At 41.7% G+C, this 18006-nt stretch overlaps 2 protein-coding genes across 6 annotated transcripts in view; one reads left to right on the forward strand and one right to left on the reverse strand.

The window, feature by feature from the left end:
* LOC122868025 (proton channel OTOP3-like) lies at nucleotides 1-8225 on the forward strand. Of its 2 annotated transcripts, none has more exons than XM_044179554.1 (8): nucleotides 1-561; nucleotides 2896-3488; nucleotides 3586-3722; nucleotides 5345-5403; nucleotides 5544-5698; nucleotides 5795-6477; nucleotides 6574-6735; nucleotides 6826-8225. In XM_044179554.1, exons 2-8 carry the CDS (start codon nucleotides 3128-3130, stop codon nucleotides 6994-6996), a joined length of 1728 nt encoding a protein of 575 aa, XP_044035489.1. In that variant the 5' UTR covers nucleotides 1-561; nucleotides 2896-3127; the 3' UTR covers nucleotides 6997-8225. The 2 variants fall into 2 exon arrangements, with proteins under 2 accessions (XP_044035489.1, XP_044035491.1); XM_044179556.1 differs by having other exon boundaries at nucleotides 3005-3488.
* The window catches only part of hid1b (HID1 domain containing b), a 21103-nt gene continuing 11045 nt past the window's right edge, over nucleotides 7949-18006 (reverse strand). The window contains exons 5-19 of one of the 4 annotated variants that reach the window (XM_044179550.1): nucleotides 16714-16820; nucleotides 15752-15868; nucleotides 14741-14972; nucleotides 14583-14639; nucleotides 14329-14499; nucleotides 13079-13190; nucleotides 12799-12950; nucleotides 12102-12180; nucleotides 11812-11976; nucleotides 11492-11713; nucleotides 10585-10733; nucleotides 10422-10505; nucleotides 10209-10300; nucleotides 8899-9057; nucleotides 7949-8714 (exon numbers count right to left, since the gene is read on the reverse strand). In XM_044179550.1, coding sequence (XP_044035485.1) covers nucleotides 8651-8714; nucleotides 8899-9057; nucleotides 10209-10300; nucleotides 10422-10505; nucleotides 10585-10733; nucleotides 11492-11713; nucleotides 11812-11976; nucleotides 12102-12180; nucleotides 12799-12950; nucleotides 13079-13190; nucleotides 14329-14499; nucleotides 14583-14639; nucleotides 14741-14972; nucleotides 15752-15868; nucleotides 16714-16820 — 1962 coding nt within the window. In that variant the 3' untranslated portion in view covers nucleotides 7949-8650. The remainder of the gene's footprint in view (nucleotides 8715-8898; nucleotides 9058-10208; nucleotides 10301-10421; nucleotides 10506-10584; nucleotides 10734-11491; nucleotides 11714-11811; nucleotides 11977-12101; nucleotides 12181-12798; nucleotides 12951-13078; nucleotides 13191-14328; nucleotides 14500-14582; nucleotides 14640-14740; nucleotides 14973-15751; nucleotides 15869-16713; nucleotides 16821-18006) is intronic. The other 3 variants (XM_044179553.1, XM_044179552.1, XM_044179551.1) reach the window with 3 other exon arrangements.

The following is an 18006-nucleotide window of genomic DNA, read 5'->3' on the forward strand; positions in this document are numbered from 1 at the left end:
GTGAGATCTGCAAATCGTGGTTTACCGTGCGAAATGGTTTTAAGGTGTCGACAACAGACTGCACGATCAGCTACATGAGGTCAGGCGGCTGAGAACTTTGTTCAGCCAATGGGTCTTAGTGTTTTAGCAACTGAGAAAAACTGTAACTGATACTTTTTCCAATAAAAAGCAGCAGAAGAACACAGAGTCAAGTGGAGCACGACATAAACAGCAGTGCGGTGCGGTCAATTGAAACAGAGCAGAAAAGAACAGAAGACAGTAGAGTGCAGAATAGAGCAGAATAGAGCAGAATAGAGGAGTGCACGTGGACCATTGGACTGAGCAGTAAAACAGGATAAAACAGAGTGCAGTGTTGTGAGGGGAAGAATAGAGGACAGTAGCTTCTGAAACAGCAGAAGAGAATCCGCTTCAGTGCAACAGAAGACAGTAGAGCACGCTGTGGACCACTGAGCTGGCGTGAAAAGTAGAATAGGAAAAAATCGATTGAATCCGTCAGTTTGACGTCACAGACGCTCTTCCGGGTGTGAGGTGGTTCTTCAGCTGACCGATTAGCAGCCACAGGTGAGTTGATTGATGCTAAAGAACAATTTTTATTTCGGCTGAGATGACTTGTCCTCTACACAGCAGTACGTGATGCACTTCTTCTGTTTCTGTTTATTTTGTTGTTTTTATGTATTTTATATTTCATCATTCACTGTGGCATTTTATTTCTCTCTTTGTGAAGCACTTTCTTTTGATAAGTGCTCTACAAATAAAGCTTTATTATCATTATTATAAATCGTGCACGTTTCGATTCAGCTCTATTTATCCCCAAACACTCAATTAAGAATTAGTAGCTGATTGAAAAAGGGGGGAAGAGACTGGAAAAACTGGAAACTAAACAGAAACTGAAACTTAATTATATTTAGTCGTCGTTCCAATGTGTTTTCCTACAAAAGTAAAACTGTAGGCTGTGTACTGCTGACACTTTCCAAAATGAGGCAATCGGCGACGTGTGTCAAGCATGTTTGATAAGGAAAGTGACTCGTATTATCGAACAGCCACCTGACTTCACTGCACATCAGTCTGATGAGCTGCAGCCATGCATGAACACACAGAAAGATATCAGCTATACAAAAACTGAACAAATGCATTGATTTACACAGTGGTGCTCTGTTGGCTGTACTTTTGCATCATCCTTGGGTGAAGGAAACGACATTTTCTTGCTTACCTCTCGTGGTATCGATCCACGGACATACAGATGGGTGTCAAAGGAAAAGGCAACATGAAGTGTCTTAGTATGGAGGCAGGCCACCACGAGCCTCCAGAACCGCTTCAGTGCTCCCCGCCGAGTCTGTGGAAGTCTATTGGAGCGATGAACGAACACCATTCCTCCACAAGATGTTCATTTATACAGATAACCTTTATTTAATCAGGTCATCTCATTAAGATCAGAGAGAAAGAAAAACAAACGTAGCCAGACATTAAAAAAAAGGACATATAGCATCAGAGACAGTCACAGACATCACTACATAGATGTAAAGATGAAAGTTTAAATTATATCATGTGATGTTAAGGAGATGGAGGTGGAGAGCATTTTCTTACACGCTGGTCCAAAATCTTCCACAGGTGTGAAACTGGTTTGAGATGTGGTGACTGGTGAGCCCTGGTGCACGAAGCATCTGCATTTGATATGTTTCTCCACTCTTTTAATCCTTTAATTTATCCCCCATCTGTAGTTTTGGCTGCTTATAAATAAAAATTAAAAAAAAAACTAAATAGCAACATGTCTTTTCAGAAAGATTTACCTGATTACTCCAAAGAATTCACAGACCTCACAGTTTTTAACGGAACTACTTTCTACCGAAGAAATGGCCCCTATGAAAACTGTTGACGGTGCGTGTGCGCTATTGGGCAAAACAATCTGCCTCCCAACAATCATCAGTTAATTCTTCACCAAGATCAATATGAAACATTATGGAAATGAGTGAAAACCAATGGATACCTTAAACATACATTCAAAAATGTAAAACACAGCGGCATGGTTTGCATTAGGAGAAAACCACTGGTATGACCCTTTAACTTCTGCACACTTCACAGCTCAACTCAAAGGACGTGTTTGCAAGTTTTAACTCCTTAACTACAAATCACGTGTACTTTTACATTTATGCACCGTTTACAATACAATTTAAGACTTCTGGATGTATTTTTCCATTGGTTTCCATTCATTTCTGTGTGTTAGGAAAATCATTTAGCAGACTCCTGAAAGTTGCTTGAGTTGTGAAGCATACATTTCTGTCAATGTTACATTATAAATCAGTGCCGTTTAATACAGATTGATTTGAAACATCTGCACTGCATTAACAATAAAGATAATGCAACTTTGACCACTGGTATGGATTTTACACCTCAAGACAGTTTTGTGAGACTACTAACTGGTTTTCATACAGTACGGAAATGAATGGAAACCAATGACTGCCTGAAGCAGTAGGAAAAGGTACCTTCAAATGTCTAAAACAAAGCAATGATGTAAAGTACACTTAAACATGCAAGACCACCTCCATGATCCTTTAAATGTGAGACTGAAACTAAACACTATCAGTAGGTTATCAGTTTTGATGTTTGATGAACCATTAGCTGCTACTTGAGGCACTGCAGTGATAAGAGCGAGGTTACATTTATAAGTCAGTTCCTGGTGTAGACTGTACGCAAACAGTGACACTGCATGGCACAGAGCCCAGCTGATAAACCCTTTCAAAGCAAAATCACGCCACTGACTTTAAGAAAAACTAGGCTGCAGATCGACAAAGATCCTGCTCGGGTCATTTGGGGCCCCGAAGCAAACTTTGTTCAAGCAGGGGAAAAAAAGGTCAACTTGAACAATAAACATGATACTTGTTGCTTTTCCTGTGAAAGGTGTGTCGTTATTAATGTGCTGGATCATGACCACGCCTACAGCAGTGTGGGAAGGCAGATCAACAGGATAGTACCTTTCAGACTCATGCCTTCACATGTTGAACTACAGGATTTCAACTGAAGTGTGAACGCATGAGAGAAAGCCCTGGACAGTGAATGGAAAAGAGGAAAAGAAGAAGGAGGGTGAAAGGAACCAAAGAGAGTTTTTAGAATAAGGACAAAAAAGGTGAATATGAATTCGGATCCTGGAGTCACAGGGCTGGATTCCTCCTGGAATCCCAGCGATGAACCAGTTAAGAGCTCTGACCATCAGATCCAGGACCCGGAGCTGGATCCGGTGCTGGTTTGGGTTCCCAGTGGGAGGCGTCTGATCTCTGGTCTGCTGGGTCTGAATGTGGTGCTGCTGGGAGCGGCCCTGGTGGCCGGAGAGGCTTTTAACCCTGAGGGCCTGAAGCACCAGGAGCCCCAGGTGTTCATGCTGCTGCTGATGGCGGTCAGTTTGGTTTGGATGCTGTGGTACCTGGTGTGGGCCAGGAAACAGCCCGGCATCTGCCCACATAAAGACCACCACGCCGGGGGAATCACCGTCACCTGTAAGCTCCTGTGTATTCCCATTATAACAAGATATAAGATCATATTTGTTTTGGATTGTGTGATGAAATATGTCTTTTCTCTCCTGCTCTGGTGCAGTGGTCCTGATCCTTTTTGCTGCATTCAGTCTGCTGCTGTATATCTGCAGGACTGGTTATTTGATCAGTATGAGGGAGTGTAAGCCTGCGGCTGAAGTGCTCGCTCCATTCATCGAGGCTCCTTTTCTCGCGCTGCAGGTAACGATATTTATATCCTGGCAGAGCGAACAGTTCAGCTGCTACGTCACTCTCCAAAAGACAGCTGAAACCAGAAGTAAAAAAGATGTTAAGAAACATTTAATGGTAGAAAAAGGTACTTGAACCTTGTGAAATCACAGCTTTTAATAAGCCGGTCATAAAATGTAGAAATAAGTAGACAAAACATAGTCCAAAGTGGAGATAGTGACCTTTTAAAGTAAGGTCAAGAAGTAGAAACAGGCATGATATCTCAGTTTTGCAGTGGAAATCAAATGTGTCTAATATCTTGTTTAAAGCGATTTATATTACTTATAACAGCGGCCATTATGGCCATAAGCGGCAATTATTGAATAATGCTATATGTTAAAACATAGCCAAACAGTAGCACAAATCAGTAGAACAATCATAAGCATGTAACAAGCATGACTTGCTTATGAACATCAGTTACACACTAATATCCATCTAGATTTTGCCAACATTAGGCACCATAACTGGTCATAAATGGGGAATGGGTATATATGTTTTCTTTTTGCTGAAAGAAGCGTGATCAAGAAGTTTTTGGGGGGAGAGCAGAGGAGCATTCAATGACAGTGGTAATGAGGGCAACACCTCACCCCGCCTTCCGGTGTAGCTGTTCAGAACAACTATAAACTACTTTGATTGAACGTAACCCGACCCTGATTCCATTTCTAATGTGCGATCTAGTGGTTTAAATAAGACGACACATGAATCTTAAAAATTCTTTACATACGTTCGGTTACTAATGGCGAGATGAATTGTACCAACTCAAATCTGTTATATTATCAGGGATATTGGGGGAAAGGTCCAAAGAAAATACGATTAAAGATGGGGAGAGTCTTGCTTTTTTATGAAGTGAAACATTCGGTTCAGCCCCTGTCCCTATCCCAATTATTTTGGTACAGTCCCTAAGGACTGTCGCAGCCTGTTGGGACTCAGACTGTATTGAGTTGAGCAATGATGCATTTTATTGCTTACGAATTCAAATGTACATTTATAAAGGAGAGAAATGTGGTATGTCTTCTTTGGTTTTGATTAACAAGAAAAGAAAAAGACAAAAAATGCAAATGATCTAGAAGAATTAGAGCTAAAACAATTTTCCCATAAAAAATCTTAAAAATGCCTTAATAACACCATAATCTACACAATCACCCCTTAAACTAAACTCATCTGTGTAACAATACAATTTGAACTCATAGGTCCACTTACCAGCTTTTTCCAGAGCTTTCAACTGCGTCTGACGGTGTTCATCAGTGAATGGAATTGGCTCAAGTGTCATCTCATGACCTAATGTTGCTAAATCTAACAATATGTTAAATTCAGAGCTGGCAGACGAGCTATATTAAAAGTTTAAGGGATTTATAAATATATAATATGATATAAAATCAGCGCTTCTGTTCTCTGCTCAATGGAAACCCAAAATGCCAAAAATGGCTCATTATTTGCATTTCTCCTTCACACGTCTTTTTTCCGCAGCCCAGCAGATAGCATTATTTAATAATCATCTTAATAAATTAATCTTTAAATTCTTACTGGTTTGTCCTCAAGACTCTTTGTGCATATTCAGTTTCCTCATTGAATAACTGCTTATTTTTCTTTTGCAGACATATTTACTGTGGACTCACTCCAAAGACTGCATTCATAGACACAAGATAATCACCAGGTGCATCACTCTGTTTTATTAACTTTTTATACATACAGGATGACTGTCTTTTCTAGCCTCAGGTGTGTTATTTTTGTTTTTGTAATTTCTTTACCTCCATATTTGAATAGGATTATATTTGCATGCTGTATTTGAATCAGGTCCGGGCTGATGGTGATCCTGTCGGCCGACCTGCTGCTGTGGCTGAACGCAGTCACCGAGGACACCATCCACGAGGAGATCGAGTTAGAAAAACAAGACAGGCTCGATTTCAGCAACACAAACGCCTCTGAAGCAGACAACGCTGATTTAGCAGGTAGTTAATGAAGAGAAACTTCATTGGTATAATCACACACCCCTGCCTTGCACCATTTGTATTTTATTAAATGAATTCCTCCATGCCTGCTTCCAGGAATGACCAATTCGACCATCTGCCAGTGCAGTGCAACCGCAGCCTGCCTCACCTTCAGGAAAGGTTTCGAAATCCTTTATCCCTTCCACATGGAGTACTACCTGATGGCAGGCTGCATGATCTATGTGATGTGGAAGAACGTGGGCCGCAGGATGAGTCCAGGTCACCACCACGTTACTCAGAAGCTGACCCTTAGTATTGTCTACCAAGGTGGGATCGTTTACAGCCTTGTGTTTGGTGCCCTGGTCCTCATAGCAGGAGTGATCGTCTTCATTCTCTACCAGGTGTGGGTGAGCCATCAGCAGCTTCGCTTCACCGCCTTCCTCGTGTTTTACGGCTACCATTTAGCCGTCATGCCCGTCATGTCTCTCTGCTCCCTCGCTGGGATGCTGGTCCACAGGGTGGAGAGGAGGGCGAACGAAGGGGGACACAACCCTACTCGTAGCCTGGATGTGATCCTCCTGGTTGCAGCAGGCCTGGGCCAGCTCGCCCTGTCCTACTTCTCCCTGGTGGCGGCCCTGGCTGTGGGGACCCGCAGTGCTCTGGGGGACCTCGACCTGTCCTACTCCCTCCTCAGCCTGCTGGAGCTCATCCTCCAGAATATCTTCATCATCGAGGGCCTCCACAGGCACCCGAATCTCCTCGCCAAAAAGAAAGAGAAGCAGCGGAGCAGCATATTCAAGGTAAACACACTGTGCCTGCATTTCATTTGAATGTTTTGTAAACCTGAACAAGTCAGTCATTAAAAAAGGTTTTGTTGAACTGAAACTTTCCCACAGCCTAAGAAAAAGGCTGCTGTGCCAATAGAGGAGAGGAAGACGGATATTTCCCTGCTGGAGGGAAACACGTCAGCTGCTGTTCAAGAGCGCGATGGGGAAACGCCCTGGACCAAAAGAGCGATCAAAGAAATCTGTGCTTTCCTTATCCTTTCTAATGTTATGGTAATGTGTTTATCAGCAGATTTAAAAAGAAATGCGTTCCTTTGTTGTTTCTGCATTATTGAAAGACATCCATGTTCCCTCTTCTTGCAGCTGTGGGTCATCCCTGCGTTTGGAGTCCACCCCCAGTTTGAGAACGGCCTGGGGAAACAGTTTTTCGGCTTCTCTGCTTGGTTTGTTCTGGTAAACCTGGGTCAGCCGCTCAGCGTTTTCTACAGGATGCACTCTGTGGGAGCTTTAATGGAGCTGCTCGTCTCTGCGTGATGAGCAGCGGTGGTCCAACACTGACTCCATGACTGTTCAAGTAGATCAAAGTCACGTTTGGTTGAAAAACAACATGATACACATTTATAAATTATTTGGTTTAATTTTTTTGTTTTTTGGTCTGAGGCTGTTTTTCATGGTTTGGGCCCTTCAGTTCCGATTAAAGGAAATCTTAAATTGTACAGCATCTGCTTACTTGGCAACAGTTTGTTTTTGTCTCTTTCCTGTTTCAACATGACAATGCCCCCGTGCACAAAGCAGCTCCATAAAGAAATAAAGAAATAGTTTTCCCAGTTGCAAAATGTAAAATTTCAATATGTTCAGCAGGCATGGCAGCAGCCCTACGACTGAAAGGATAATGAAAAATTAAAGCTGAATTTGCAAAAAGAAGTGACTCCTTTTTTTTTTTTTTTTTAGGTGGTAAATGATTCCCTTGACCCTCTCAACTCAAAGGTACACTTACTAGTTTTCTCTGGAGCTTTCTGCCACACCTCATGATCTTCATTAGTGAACAGAACAGGCTCTGGTGTCATCACATGACCTATGGGTACTTAAAGGGGGTCTCTCAAATTGTTAAAATTACTGCCCCAACTTTCTCTTAAATTGCCAGATTAAAAGACACGCCACTTAAGTCAAACCTTCAAAATGTGATTAAAACTTTGAATCAATAATGTGAGAGCAGACTGATGAGGGATATTAATATGAAAGGTTTAAGGGTTTCTGTTCTGTTTCCTATTGAATGCAAAAAAAAATGACCTTGCACTCCAACATTTGGCCTGCAGAGAGCCCTGACCCCATCCAACACCTCTGGGATGAACTGGAGCACTGGCAGCCCATGGCTTTGGAGTGACACTTTAAATAATGTATGGGTGTGGTGTTCAGGTGTCCACATACCTTTGGCCATATAGTGTGTTTCAGGAAAATGCTTTACATGAAATAACTTCCTCTGAGCTCAAACCGATCTCATCAGTTTTTAATTCTGGCAGGATATAACACATCGTATTCACATCTCGGAGTGCTTCTCTTGCTGTTTCAGCAACAGAAAACGTTTTTCTGTCTGGAAATCACAGAAAAGACTTCCCTGTCTGGGTTTCAGTCCCGAATCACGACATATTAAGTTCGCTTTCAGCACAATGTGAAAGGCTTCAGTACAAAAGTATCCTTCAGTCTAGAGTATGCTGTCAGTTTGTCAGTGCCAGTAGTTCATATTTGGCAAGGAGTTTAAAAGACGAACGGAAAAGTAAAAATATCAAAGTCATGTGCAAAAACTTCCCTTTGTCACTTAAACTCACTAATTATTGTTACTAATCATATTTTTTGGCAACGTGAATAAATTAATATTCAATAGATGTCACATCTCATGATTATGTCAAATTTAATGACCATTTGGCATTGCTTCTATTGCATCTGCTGATAACACAGGTTGTATATGATGTGCAGTAACTTAAAGCTGTGACACGTTTAGACATTCTTCATTTTTGTCTAAACCCTGAAAGGAAGTACAGTTTAAGATTATCACTGCTTGTTTTCTTTAAATAACACCAAAACGATGTGAAGCGTTCCTCTGATGACAGCTCAGGTGTGAGGAAGGCGAACCGGCAGGTCTTGTTGGTGAACAAACAGAAGCTGGGAGTGGACAGCTTCAACAGCTGCTCTAAATCCTCTGAATTTCAAAGAGCCTTATGTCCGTGTCGTACCAGATTGGAGGATCCACGTTGCTACGGCAACAAGAGTGAGAGAGGGGAAAAACAAGTCATTATTAAAACTCACATGTGACAGCCAAAAGTTGTGACTTGCCAGACCAGTTTGAAAAAAAGTCTATCGCACTGTGTTCATTGTCATTTTTTGTTTTTATCTTGAGATCCAAAATATAATATACAGGCTCATATTCAGTTTGTTTACCGTAGGTAGATGACGCCCCACATGTAGGTGCGGAACCACATGGCCGTGCCGGCGTTGGCTTGGTACTTCCTGATGAGGATGGGATGAGGGACGGGCAGGAGGCCGACGAGTGTGCCGTGCTGAAGGAACTTGAGGATTTCTGACTCGTCTGTCAAACCCCTGAGGACGACAACAACACTGATCTCATCTGGATCAAACGAATCGGAACGATTAAAGCCGCACTAATCAATATTTCTATATTAACAGTCGATCAAATGACTGTGTGATGCGAAAGGGGACACTCATAGTGACGATGATGCTGCAGTTTCTCTGAGCTGTACTGAGCATTTTAGCGTCTTTCAGCTCACTGTTTTGGTTTTACAGCCCACAACTTTATTGTTTTGGTTCAGTCTCAAGCTGTTTTCAGTGAAAAAGCACTGATGAACCCACAGTACACTACCTGTTCAGCACCAAACAGACCGAGACAAAGTTAGCGACTAGCTGGTGAAGAAAGTGGAACATTTAGCGGGTGAAGGGAATATTGGACACAAAGATGACTCCTGATGAACACTTATATTGCTCTGTATCTGCTCGATGTGTAAAAAAGGCAAAACACGTTCACCATAACAACTTTAAAAGGGTTTAGTTTATCATACGTGTGCGTGATCTTCCGCTTGTTATGGAGTTCTGCCCCCAAGTGACCAAACTAATAATTAGTGCTGCTTTAAAGTAACAATCTTAAGCTTTTTCACATGAAATAAATGTTCTCTCTTAATGTTCACCAACTGATGACTGGAGCTGCAACGATTAGTCGATCGACAGAAAATTAATCAGCAACTATTTTAATAATCAAATAATCAGTTTAGTCATTTTTTGCTGGTTGTGTGTTGATGCTTTTCTTTATCATACATGATTATAAACTGAATATCTTTGGGCTTTTGACAGTTGTTTACTCAACAAGATATTTGGAAGATTAATCAATAATGAAAATAATTGTTGGTTGCAGCCCTAGATATAGCACACCAGTGATTCCATCTAAAGTTTTGATAGTTGCTAATCCAAACACCTAGTGTCGGGTGCTGTAAATTTGTTTTGTGGGAAAATCGAGCACGAAGGGCAGTGATTCATTTTATATTCCCAGCAGCAGCAAAAGCTGTTTTTTATACAAACAGAATAATAACTGGGTTCGTATGAGCAGCGAGAGCAAAGACCTTCATCAACACAAAATGTAAGAAAAAGAGCACAATAGGAAACTGTAATGACAACAAATACATTTTTAAAAAGTCATAATCCAATTTGCTTCCGAGTTAAAAAGTTGTATAATTTCTTACTTGTCGATGCAAATCTTCTCCACCTGAGGGACCAGTACTTGTAACAGCCGCATGATGGTCTGTAGAGGAAGCTTCGCCTTCCAGGACAACACCTGAGAACGCACAGGTAGCGCGATGGGGGAGGACACATGAGCTACTATTCCTCACAGAAACCACCAGATAGACCAAAAGATCAAATAAATATAGACAGAAGGATAAAAGACTTCCACTAACCCAGTCTGGATTAGCGCTCCAGGCTGCTGATGATGACACACTTGACAACCGACTCCTCGCTGCTTCTGACTCTACGTGGTACACCTGACAACAGAATAAAACACGGGAGTCACTTTAACTGCAGAAAGGAGAAACGAAACCACTGAAGCGAAGCCTAGAGTACCTCGTGGTCTCTCTCCGAGTTGGACTCTGTGTCGCTGGCTCCAGCTATGGCACTGCTGTCAGCAGTCGTCTGTGGAGAGTCTGAATGTGGCACAGCAATCATAGTACCATCCTCACTCACCTGGGACTTCTCTGTTATCTTATCAATTCCTAAAGGACGCAAGAGAATATTTTTTAAATTGCAGGGAAATGAATGACTGGAATGAAAATTTAGTATCAAAATCTTCAAACCCCTGTAGGCTTGAAAGGTGGCTCTGAAAAGGTTGTACCTTTCTCTCTCACTTAGGTTCCCCTAAGATCTACAGTGATTTAATATCTTTTAGCTCATTGCTTTTCTTTTACTGCCCACAACTTTACAGTTTTGGTTAATTCTCACTGATTCTCACCATTTTCAGCTGCAGCAGGCAGGAAAAAAAAATGTATTCTCCCTGCCCAGCACCAAACGGCAGACAGATAAAGTTAGCCACTAGCTGCTGCAGAAAGTGAAACATCTAGCAGCTAAAGACACGGATACTTTTTCTGAGAGCTGGTGGAGAGCAAAACAGCTACAAGGAGGGAAGCATCTAAAAGTGCTCTATAAATAAAGTTTATTAAGTGAACATTGGACTTATGCAGGTAACATGGCACGAAATGAATGCTAATGTTGCTACATGTGCTACATACTTTTTGCTAAGACGTTTGCCACTTCAGCTTTAGAAAAGATATAAAAAGGCAAAAAAATTACATCACTAAACTTAAGGGAGCTTGCAATATTCAGGGTTTTAGGCCTACAGGGGATGAGTAACATTTCTGATGGAGTACGTGTTCCTTTAATTGACTGGATATTTACTAAAGTTTGCAGTAACATGACCGTTACAGTTCTTAGATCATCACAAAGCTTTCGTGTATATAGAAATCTAACTTCATACCTGGAGTGGCCTCTAAGCTGGTTTTGAGTGTGCCAGGCTCAGCAGGTACAGCAGGTCTGGAGCCCTCCATGGACTCCGTCTCTGTAGAGTTGGTCCTGGAAATCCCAGACTTTTTCTTCTTCTGCAGGGCCCTCTGAATAGACGCTGTGTCCGACGGCAGGTTGGCCAACTGGTGGAAAACGTTACGCTTTCGGATGATGGCGTACACGAGGTTGCAGTTACCTGTGAGGGAGATTTAGTAGTTGGAAGAGGCTGGTACCATAATGGCGTCCAGCTCTGGGATCTGCTGATCTGACTTGAGTTCACATCTACGTTCTCACCATCAAACTGATACTGGATGATGTTGTTGAAGACCTCCAGCAGGAAGAAGACCAGGTGGTGGTTCTGCGGGAAGGAGAAGAGGAACCAGGGTGTGGAGAAGGCCTCCAGGAGGTGGAGCAGCTTGTTGGCCGTCACCATGGACAGGCTCTTCAGATAAGGTGAAACTGTGGACGGTTATAACACAAAAAGTCTCAGCAGAAATGGAAGCACAGAATCCCAGAGGCTTCAAAACACCCTGCAGTTCTCCTATTTAGCCACCAGAGAGCGACATTTCATCTGTGATACTCACTGTTCACTATTATTGTGAGCAGGCAGTCAAACAGAGGCTGGAGGCGCTGATGTCCACTGGTGACGATTTTGTGGAAGATCTAAACGTGAAAAAGTAAATTGAATATTTAGAGGGATTTTTCTGCTGTTATGTATTCATTCATAATAATAACTTTAAGGCTTTTTAATAAAGAATGTAAAATATTCTCTAACATGAGATGTCATCACAAACCTGAGAAAGACAATTCAGCTCAGCTTTGAAAATTTTAATTATAGCCCAAAATCACATATTTGCCTCAAACATAGGACACCATCTAACCTTAGACCCTCGATAAAGAAAAACTCCACAAAAGAAACTTTAAATGGGAAAAGGTTTTGCTATATTAGCACTTAGTTGTACAGCTGAGGGTGATGTGAATTTAATCATTAGTTTTTGAGGTATTCAGTAATAAATTTAAATGTACAAGCAGGAAATTTGGACCTGTTGTTACAGCAAGATGAAAAGTCAGAAGGTCAACAAAATGATTGGGATTCATCAACATTTATTGACAATCCTTTTTTCACTCTGGATCAAAGTAGTTTAAATTAAATAAAAGTCACCTGCAATATACTGTAAATGTGGCTGTATCAAATCTGTCACAAAAATGTGCAATGATGGTTAAAATAGTTAATATACTATTATTGAGAGCTCTCTTTTGTTTCACCACCTAACCTCCTACCACAATGAGCAGGTCAGCGTGGGTTCCTGTGAAAACAGGAATATCCATCGGGACCCGGAGAGTGTACGGCTTGTTCAGACGAACGCCAAAGTTTCTCTCTCCACTCAGCAGCAGGAGGATGAACACGCCGATGTGCATGAGGCCGACTCGAGCTGCACACAAACGAAAAGATGGATTTTTCAGAGCATGAGTTTTTCCAATAATGATCTATGCAAGTTAACACTCATCTTCTTACGCATACACAAACAGTATTTTAGTATTTAATCTTTCTCACACACACCAGGCAGAGAGTATGACTCACACTGATCTGCTCTGGCATCGTTCAGGTGGAAGAGGATGGGAACCAGCATGTCCAACACATCGCTGCTCTTCAGCACAAAGAACAGGAATTTCTAAAACACACAAACACAACTTAAAGCTTTAACTCTTCTGTTCCATTTTACATTGACATAAAGAACTACACAAGCATCTGTTTGAATTGTCAGATTCCAAACATGGTGTCCTTGCATGTAATGTTTGAATTCCAGTTCGAAACAAAGCTGTGTCCATATTTATAACATAATGTACTTTATTTACCGTCTGCCATTTTATATGAGTGTTCGAATTCTGACTGTGAAGTCTACGCACGATATCGTGTCCTCAAACATTTCCACAGTGGAAAAAGAAAGTAGTCCATGCCTACGCTACTTTCTGCTGACAATCCCATAATTCTATGCTCTGCATTTTATGGATACAAAAAATGATTGTGCGACTCTACACCTGTCAGTGATGACAAAATGACGATGATTCAGTGTCCAAAATCTCAATTCCCTGCTCGCTACGGAGTAAAACAGTGAGTGTCTTTTATAAAGGGAGTTGCGAACGAGTGAATGTGGGAGTGATTTCAGACACAGGCTGAGTCTACAGCCATGCTAGTGGCTCTGTGAGGTTGTACTTAGGCACAGCGGTGCTTTGAGCTACATGCTAACATCAGCATGCTAACGTGCTCACAATCACAATGGAGAGCTCAAGTGAAACTGGAACTTATGGGTTCTCTTCCAGAAGTAGGAAAACCTAATTCAAAGTCCTATTGACATTTGTTTAGATTTTAAAAACATGATCTAATATCGTTTATTTATTCAATATTTCTGTTTTTAGTTGCCTTTAACAAACCCCATTTCCCATAAGCCCAATGCATGTTAAATGTCATGGCTCAATTAAAGAGGCAAGTCGACTCTGGAGTGAGTCGAGGGACAGAGAGGACTGACGTTTTTAGACAGCAGAGATTACAGCTAAAAAGGTGGAAACATTAGAACAGATTGTTTGACATAAGCACCTGCGCTGCTGCATAGGTACATTTTGTTGGGAGCTGTAGTTTTTTTTGCTAAAAATAACAAAGAAGTTCTCAACTTCTAAAAGCAACTGTTGTAGTAGATGTAAAGTGGAGGTGGACCGAGCGACACTGCCATCCCCAGAGCCACGCCGCTAGCATGGCAAAAAACTCGACACACATTGACACCACTGTTCTTTTCTGTAATAACTGCAGCTTGCCGTAGCTTCAAGACCCTTTGCAGAAAACACCTTGTTGAAGTCACAAAATTTCCAGAAGAGGATCAGCAGCTCCTGGTGGAACTGGATCTTCTTGGTGGAACGAGGCAGGTAAGTCTGAACCAGAGGATTGTTAAGCAGCCGTGCCAGACCTTTCAGGATGAAGCCTAAGTCCTGATAAACAAAGAGAACACACCCTTTAACATCTACACTATCATCCTTTTCAATGCTAAATGGTTAGCTATACTTCACAGTACCTCTTCTCTGTGTATCCTGGAGAGATAATTCACAAAGAGGTTATCAGGTCCAGCCGGCTGAAAAAAATACAAGAGATTGTTTTAAATTATGAATCAGCATCAGTGTTTTATTATAAATTAAATAAACAAACTCATTGCTTCATTCATCTGCCTCTTACCTCCTGCTCCTCCTCAGCTGAGGGGGATGCGGAGGAGTCCAGGGCCTGGAGGGCGGCGCTGGCGGCCGACCCAGCCTCGTGCTCCAGGGTGACGATAAGGATCTGGATCGCCTGCTCCACCAGCTGCTCCCGGTAGTCGGAGAACAGCAGGTGGTTGTATGGGATGCCATACCCCACAGGGTCGTAGGCGCACACCACGTTGAGCAGGGAGGTGAACAGAGGCAGGGCATGTCTGGGTGAAGCGGTGAAAGACAGGTCGAGGTCAGTCCGCGCTGTATGGCTGCTGTATATCTGCACTGAGTGGTCACGCATGGTGGGCTATCAGAGTTTTCCATGTGTTCAGAGAAGTCCCATTGAGGGGGCATTTCATGCTCCACAGTGTAGGTTAATGCACAGCAGAGGGTGATACACATGCAATTTCCACTGGGGACTCACAATCCTATTTTTGTCCCCCTCATTTGTAATGTTTCAGATTCATTTTCTTATTAAAATCCCTCTTAACAGTGTTGTCTTACTGTCCAGCCACCACAGTCCAGATGAAGGAAGAGAGGAACTGATAAAAATGCTGCCTTCAGTTATTACTGTGCGCTCAAAGCAGTGAGCTTAATGAGCAGCAGCGAGTGTTGCGTTGAACGCTTCATGGACTTTTTTTTGTCCTGGGTTTCGCCTCTCAGGTTACATACAGGCTTATTGGTGAAGGTTTTTGGGGCTGTATGCAGCCTGAAAGGAATACCTCCAGACACTACTCAGGGCTGAAAAGAAGTGCTCCCAAATTAATTTTGGGGTAATATTCATATTTACAATATATTTACAAAAAGACGCTGTGAACATCAGTCAAAGACAAGACAATAAACAGTCCTCTTTGTAGTAAAGATGCAGATATCTTTCAGAGAGTCTCAGCTATCTATAAAGGAAGCTACAGTAAAGATGATTTCAGGGTCAGTGCATTACCAATACAGATGACCTACACTCCTGTGCACCTGTGTGAGAGTGTGTGTGTGTGTGTGTTACCTGTTTTCTGTGGAGCAGAAGAAGGAGACCCAGGGATTATGGGTTTTTCTTTCAGAGGACGGAGGAAGGTACATGGCTTCAGAGAAACAGGTGAGGAGCAACTTCAGCAGCTCTGTCCTGAACAAACAAACACGTACACAGGATGGGTCGACATCACTGAAACAAGTTACTGGAACTCACACAGAGAGTTTCTCCTATAGCCCGACTGATACCGGATTGGTTGAATTGTGTCCAAGATACGAACTGATTGGTTCGAAATGAATCGTCTCTCTGGTGGACAAACTATGTAAATGTGCTGGTGTTTCTAAACTACCTCACACATATTTTTGGCATTTCTGGACTGACATCTCTTGTTACTTATCAGCCAACCTATACGCCAATACCAAATATATCTGCAATAAAGAGATATCGCCCGGTCAAAGGCAACACAATCCTCTGAATTTATTTTAATAACAGAATCTTTCTGAAATGTTTTATCTCCATTTGGATCCAGAATATTAGGGTTTGTACCGTACAAGGATGAATTATGCAAAATGTAAAGCAAGTCAGACTCAGGAACACTGAGTTAAGGCCATTTAAATCCATCATGTTGCAGTAGTGCTACCTGTAGGCAAAAAACATCAAACTTTGCAGAATTATCAGAGCTGATATGTGCTCAAGTTTATGTCAAACAATAACCTTTTTCAGGCTCATCCAATTATGTTAAATATGAAATTAGGTGGAAAAAAACGTCAAAAACATTCAATATTGAAATTCTGTTGAAGAAAATGCTGCGGTCAAATGACCCAAACGATAAAGCAGCCACATGATGGCACTATCAGATCTGGTCATCTATTCTGTTCTGATCGCCTACCTTTCTACCAGATTTCATTAAAAATTACATTTACAAGATAACCGACAAGCAAACAGGGCTGAAAACATTACCCTTGTGGCTCCACGTTCTCTGATGCTGCGGTCTTTACCTGTTGAGGTCATGGACGTAGTTTAGAGGAGGTGACTGAGCGAAGCCCACCCCGGCCTCCCAGATGTACTCACAGCTGTCTATGGATCGAATGTCCTCCGCTGCATCCTGCAGCAGAGACAAGGGGAAATAAAATACACATCATGTAGATGACAAATGGGTGTTTTATTGTTATTCTATTGTTTGTGTTTCATGCTGCCTTTCCCTTTACACTCTCATTTGGACTGACGTGTAATTATGATAATTGATTCATGTATAAGTCATTTGATGAGGCACAGCTGACCAACCACTGTGTGAAGTGGAGGTTTGAAAGGAGCCAAGGCTTTAAACTTCTCTCTCAGCTCCCCCAGGAGAAACTGTGTGAAAATGTGCGCCGTTATCCACCTTTTTAAATTAATTATTTAAATAAAGAGCTACCCTATATTTAAACGATATCACATTCGGAACAACTATAAAACACTTGATTTCTGACGTGGCCAGCCTAGTTCTGAACAAGCATAACAGACCACCAGGACGCCTGTTTAAGTCATTCAATAAGCAAAAACGTCAAACATTCTCCGGTTCAAGCTTCTCAATTATCAATTAAATATTTTTGGACATTTGAAGGCGTCCCGTTGGGCTCAGGGAAATTGTTTATCTGCCATTTTATTGACTAAACAATGAATCGAAAACATAATAATCACAGCCTTAGTGTAATTAAAAACAACTAAATGTGGAATTAGCCTTTTCTGTAGGTTAAAGGCCATTGAACGTCCTTTCCGTTTGAGAAAGCAGCTGATGCATTTCACTGAAGGTAAATTACAACAAGGACAAAACTGTTAAGAAACAAAATGTTATCACCATGCTCTAACTAAAACAACATACAAACAAAAGTATTATGAGCTAAATTGTGTACTGAAAGCCTGATTATACTGTAGATTATCAGCCTTTAATGGCTGACTGCCTTTTATAAAGTGTGATATTTAACACTCAATCTAAAGACTTTAATTAACTGACTGCTTATACAGCGACTGGAGACACGTTCATTTATCCTATTATTTATTCTTCAGTTACATTAATATTTGTCCACTGCTACATTTCACAGCTAAAGGTCTAAACAGAGCAGTGGGACAGTGTTCACACCTACTTCTACCATGTGATTCAACAAGTAGACTAAGCTGAGTGCTCGGCTGACAATATCTGTACGCGACACTCCAGCACAGATAACTACAGCTTTAGAAATAGATCTGACGAGGTGCTACCATTGTTCTTCATAAGTAAACCGACAGCAAAGGGCACCATGCCATGCCACACT

This window comes from Siniperca chuatsi, linkage group LG20 (genome assembly GCF_020085105.1).
Source record: "Siniperca chuatsi isolate FFG_IHB_CAS linkage group LG20, ASM2008510v1, whole genome shotgun sequence".
In the NCBI taxonomy this organism is placed as follows: domain Eukaryota; kingdom Metazoa; phylum Chordata; class Actinopteri; order Centrarchiformes; family Sinipercidae; genus Siniperca; species Siniperca chuatsi.